The sequence below is a fragment of the Rosa rugosa genome, chromosome 4 (assembly GCF_958449725.1).
Source record: "Rosa rugosa chromosome 4, drRosRugo1.1, whole genome shotgun sequence".
NCBI classification, from domain to species: domain Eukaryota; kingdom Viridiplantae; phylum Streptophyta; class Magnoliopsida; order Rosales; family Rosaceae; genus Rosa; species Rosa rugosa.
Genome location: NC_084823.1, coordinates 16,266,133 through 16,272,233, shown reverse-complemented (window position 1 = coordinate 16,272,233; position 6,101 = coordinate 16,266,133). Strand labels below are relative to the sequence as shown.

The 6,101-nt window shown below is 34.3% G+C and overlaps 1 protein-coding gene across 1 annotated transcript; it reads left to right on the top strand.

Moving 5' to 3' along the window:
* On the top strand, positions 1 to 739 carry LOC133744422 (putative F-box protein At1g65770). The gene is made up of 2 exons (XM_062172533.1): positions 1 to 285; positions 416 to 739. The coding sequence occupies exons 1-2, from the start codon at positions 1 to 3 to the stop codon at positions 737 to 739; spliced, it is 609 nt and encodes a 202-aa protein (XP_062028517.1).
* Positions 740 to 6,101: the final 5,362 nt, after the last annotated feature.

The window sequence follows — 6,101 nt, the reverse complement described above, 5'->3', positions numbered from 1 at the left end:
ATGCCTGCTGAGATTGTTGATTGTGCTATTCTGGTTATCTCTGATAAGGGAAATTTGGGTTTTGCTAAAAGTGGAGATGAGAAATTCACATGGTTTAGTAATGGAGGTTTTGTTTTTGATGATGTTATTGTTTATAAGGGTCAGCCATATGTGGTGGATAGCTTGGGTTATGTTTTTAGGATTGATGTGTCTTCAGAAGTGATGGTGAAGATTTCGTCGAAAGTGATTGGTTTTGGTGGGCGGAAGCATTTGGTAGAGTCTTGTGGAGAGCTTTGTGGTCGATATGTATTTTGATCAAGAACAAAATAAGCAAGAAGGGGCTGGTGTTGAGTTAGATTTTTCTTTATTTGTCCGTTGGCGTCGTGGAAGACACCAAAGATATCAGTCTGGTGAACTAAAGGTAGTTGATTTTAAGGTTTGCAAGTTGGAACTGTTGAATGGAGAGTTGGGCAGATGGGTTGAAGTGAAGAGCTTGGGTGATGGAGCGTTTTTCTTGGCTATGGATTGCTGTTTCTCTGTTTCGGCCCAAGAATTGGCTGGGTGCAAAGGGAATTGCATTTACTTCTCAGATGAAAACAATGTTAATCTTGCTCTTAGAGAAGTAACTAGACCAGAGAGTTTCATGTTCTACTTAGAGGACCATAGCATTCAGAAGTTGGGATCTTCCCCAGGCGGTTCCCAGATATTTTGGCCACCTCCAATTGAGCTCGGCTCCACATGTTTGTATTCTCTGGATTGATGCAAGTATGATTTGTTGTTGTCATAAAATTCTATAATTGGTCTCTCTTTAAGTTGCGTTCCTTTTCCATGTTTAACTTCATATTTGGAGTAAGTTAGATGATTTATTTGTAGAGTGGTCTACGTATCTCGTGTTGTATACTTGATGAATGTTGTTGTTGATAAGATGATAAAGATGTTTCTGAGCTGAATCACTCTCATGTAATTTCAATCCCATTGCAGCAGCAGCACCTACAGACTTGCAGACCAAACATGTAACAAAGCAACCGTGCTGATGCGTTTCTGCAATTGGTTAAGCAACACAAATAGAATTATATATATTAAAATAATATTCAAATTTGACATCTCCATTGAAGCTAAAATTAATCAAAATATTAACATGTCAATTTTGCCATGTCATATGTCAAATTCAAATTTAACCATTGGAGATGCTCTGAGGAAATCAAATCTTTTAGTTCTGGTTTCAATTGAATGTAATGGTGGAAACTTTAGGAAATGACATGTTATCTTCTATCACTCATTGGCTTTTGGTTTTGCTCTCTCTTTTTGTTGAAGAGAAGGCAAAATGAATAATCTATTCTTTTGCATGATCTTCAAGCAATTTGTTAAGTATTCTTTTTGGAATCTACCACTTTTTATTCAGCCCCTTGAGTCCAAACTTTCGACCTTTCAGTCAGCTCTTCAACTTCAGCCCAAAATAAAAAAAAGTCAGCTCTTCAACTATCACGTGTCTTAGATGTGCTCTATACAGGGGTAAGGGTACTCGTGTTGGTGATGGAGAAGTTTGTGGCAAGTAAAATGCTCCTCGGTATCCGGTTCATGCAAGTTTTGGGAACAGGTAGTCGATGAATTGAATTATCAATGATATATATTGGCATGACAATTCCCCTTATTTATGAGGACAGAGAATCAGACCAAAAAAAAAAAAAATGAGGACAGAGAAGAAAGTGATGAAGAGGAATCAAATGCAGAACTCAATGGTGTTATTGATTTTGAAGGAATTAAAGGTATTGATGACGTGAATAACTAAAGCTAATTTTGTGATTAGTTCTGGTTGTATTGCTGTATGATGCTTTCTTTTCAATGCCCAAAATAGATATGATTCTCTTTTTTGTTGAAATGCAAAATATATAGGCTAGTTTTCATTTTTGGGTTTGAATGTCAATTCATCACTCTGATTTGATCTGAAAAGCTATTTTATTCTATCAATTATTTTTTATGTAGATGGTTGAAAACCAAGACCAAATGAAAGCTACAAGCTAACGGAAGGACAAAATAAACTTTTTTTTTTTTTTGCTACAATGGGGGCACAAGGCCTAAAAAGAAAAAGAAAAAAAAACCTAACTAGCCGCAATTGTTACAAAAGATCTAGGCCTAACTAGGCCATCAATGTCATCCATTAACTATTTGATTGACAAATATAGGAGGATGTGGTAAATAATGTAAATGTAGAAAATCAAAATCCATCTATGTGCTTCTCTTTGCTAAGCAATCAGCTACCATATTCCTCTCCCTATGAACATGATGGATAAGTAAGAATCAAATAACAATAGAAAAGTTTTGCAGCTTGAGAACAAGGTATCTAGAGGGTGTAAACCAATATCACTGCTATTAAGATTGACCAGCACTTTAGAATCAGATTCAATCATAATATGCTTAATGTGAAGATTACAAGCCAAATGAAGAGCATTAGGAAGACCCCAAGCTTCTGCCTGCGACACTTCACCATGACAAATGCATCTCATAAAACTCCCAACCCACTCTCCAGAACTAGGGGTGGACTCAGTTTCATTGGTTCGGTTTTTCGTTACTACCCGAAACTACACTGTAAATTGAGTTAACCGATATATCAGTTCGCTTCGGATTCAGTTAATTTTAACTTCGTTAACATCGTTGATTTAATCATTCTTTTTAATGAAAATTTGTAATTTTTTCAATTGTAATCATACAATATAGTAATTATACAAACAACATCATTATCCACAAATTTACTGTAAACCAAATATATACATCCAAAGACTAATAAGATATGAATATATCATAGGTTATTCTATAATTTAAAGCTAGAATAAATATAACAACAAATAAGCAAATGAAATTAACTACAATTAAAATTAAGTTACAATTCAAAGGAATTAAAAATAGCAATAGACAATTAATCACATATAGGAATTAAGGTATAATTACAGTAACGCTAAATGGCAATTGGCACATACAATACGGCTCGTTGCTTCTTGTGGATTATAATTTCCAATAATACAAATATAAATTTTATCTAATAAGTGTATATTGGTTCAGTTCGGTTATTTTTATAAGCACTAACTGAAAACTGCACCGCAAGCATTGGTTCAGTTCGGTTTATGTTATTTCTTGTTGGTTCAATGCGGTTTGTTAGTTTTCGGTTCCAGAAAGTCCACCCCTATCCAAAATTATCCCTTGTAACTCCATCAACACCAATCATACCAATCATAAAATAAACTTGTGTACATTAAACTCATGGGTGTTGTTAAGCTTAATTGATGGGGGACAAATTATAAAACATAGGCCTAATCAATGTTCTAAAAATCGCTAAGTGCTAGTCGAGAGCTAACCAAGGGCCTAATGCCTAGAGGCCTAGGCGGTCTTTATTTTTTAAATTTTAATTTGATTAATTTTTTTTTATAATAAATACAAATGAATAAAATAGTTCACACGCTCTTAATAATTTGATTGCATAATTATTTAGTTACACTCAAAATACTAAAACTACTATTAATTATTAGGGCATCTGCAACAGTAAAAGCCATTTTCTCAGTTAAATTAAAGTTAAATTTAGTTCACAAAATTTTAACTTTTGCTCTAGTAGTGTTAGCTAAACTAAAATAAAAAAATAAAAAAAAAATCATGGGAGTGTTTAATTTTAGCATAAGTCAAATTTGACTTACATATAGCTATTCCGTTGGATTGCTAAATTATCTGTTAAATTTTTAACTTTTTGTTAAAATAACTAGTTTGTTGGAGATACCCTTAAAATAGTTCACATTAGTATGGGTAATTACCTAATAATTGACATTAATTGTTATCTATAACTATCTCAAATCTTATTAAAAAAAAATTGATAATTGAGCCTTATCCCGAACATAATAGTTCACTTGCCCTTGAAGACTAATCAAGTCTCTCTATCTCTCTGTCTCTCTCTTACTCATCATTACATACTCTAACCTACACCATCACTCCCATACTCTTTTCCCTTGGTTTTGGGATCTATCACCACTCTCATACTCCACATCTTTGCTCAATTCAAGAACCTAGCTGCTATCTTGGCTTCTCATCATCATTTTCACACCTCTATCTTTATCTATTTAAGCATCCATTCTCCCATTAAAGAAGCAATCACCCACACTTAGCCATTACATCTTTTTCTCTCTTTATTCTTTACACAACCCACTACCATCTCCTCCATAAAACCTCCATCTCCACCACTCCATTTTCCAACCACAACCCTACTCATAACATCTTATATATATCAAGCATCATCATCATTTGAAGTCTCGAAGAAATAGTTCAAGGAAGAAGCTAGAACACAAGAGGAGCCACTACATCATCTCCATGATAAAGTTTCCATGATCAACCACTTCATCCTTCACTTGTGATCGCCCCCAGTCATTTCTAAACTCTATTCTTAGATAGCTTAATGTTTTCCATTATGTTGATGCTAGTTTATGTAGATATATGTGAGTAGTCTATTATTGCGGCTAAGGTTGAAAGTCCTAGCCAAACTTGTAATGAATTGATGTTTGAGTCTTATTTGATGCAATTTTCACAATCATCTTCACATGCTAAATGAAGAAGTGAGTGCTTGTATTTGAATCTAGCTAATTTGAATATTTTGCGTTTGTCATTACATGAACAACGTTTACAGAATAACTAGCTTTGGACATTAAAAGCATGATAGCACACTAGGTGCGTATGTGAGGGTAGTGAGTTAAAATCACCTAGATCTAGGATTGGTTTGCTTGCTTGATTATCTAAACTCAAATCTTTATGCATTTAGGAGAAAAGAATTGATATTTATCCGGTAATATAACTTGTTCTTGGGTAGTTAGTTTCGCATTTATCTAGTGGAAATTGATAAAATCAAAGGAGTTTAGACCTTAGTAGTCTTATCCAGATGCTAAGAGGGTAATTGAATACTTGGAATTACATTACTTATAGTTTAAACATCAATGCATGCAAGGGAGGCTATGGTGAACAATCTAAAGCTCTAACTTCCATCCATTTTATCACATCTAGTTTAGCATAGCCTAGTTTACATTTCAAGTTTTTCTATTGTATTAATTTGAGTCGAAACCATCTCTAAAGCCAAATCAAATCAATACACCATCTTGCATATATTCACCGTGAACTTTGGTTCACTTGTGAGCCCTTGTTTATGACTTGTACATTTGCATATTCATCTAGCAACCTCTAGGTTTTCCCTAGCTAGAGTGGGTTTTCCAATCCCTTGGGTACGATATCCCCTACTCATAATCCCCTACACTATAACTTAGCCCTTATACTTGAGGATGTCTATTTGGCTAACAACACACAAGCCACGCGTTACGGAGCGTTATGCCCGTATCCAAACTTACCTGTTTACTAGTCATTTGGACGGTAAACGACAGTGATCTTTATTTTTTACCTTCGTTTCGGACTTTTTAGGGGTGTCAAGAGTTGACTTTTTGTTTGGGTCATTTTTTGAGGAAACTTCTTTCTAGAAAGTTGTAGAGCACGTTAAACCGAGTTCGTGGACATGCGGCACATTAAAATCGGAGTTGTAAAGGTTTAAAGCCAATGGCAGTCTTGTAATTTTTGAGAAATTCTTTCAAGCATATTTAGATGCTTCTGTTAGAACTGTACATGAAAATAAATACAAATCTAGATACAGGTGAATACATGAACATTGATATTTCTGTGCAAAATAGAGTTAGGATAGATACAACACTTGCAATCCTGAAGAACTTCTAGAAAACAAAATCAACTGGGATAGAAACTAGACTTGCAATCTTGGTACATCAGAAAATAGAAAACTGGAAGAACAGGAAACTTACTTGATGAACTTGACTCATTCATTTTGATCTTCTCCTGATTACACCTTTGGATTTCTTGTGCAAGTAGATGAGACTATTTCGATGAATGAGAAAAGGAACGTGTATCAGCAGGGACCAAAATCTGATTATTTATTAATTTTAGCCATGTATCAAGAAACTGTCATGCCATTCTAACTGTATTTTCAAATTTGTCTGGATCAGACTTATCTTAATAACTGTACCCGTTTGAATTTAAAATCAAAACAGATTAATGAAGTGGACTAACATGATTTAATTAAGTCTACAACCTCAAAT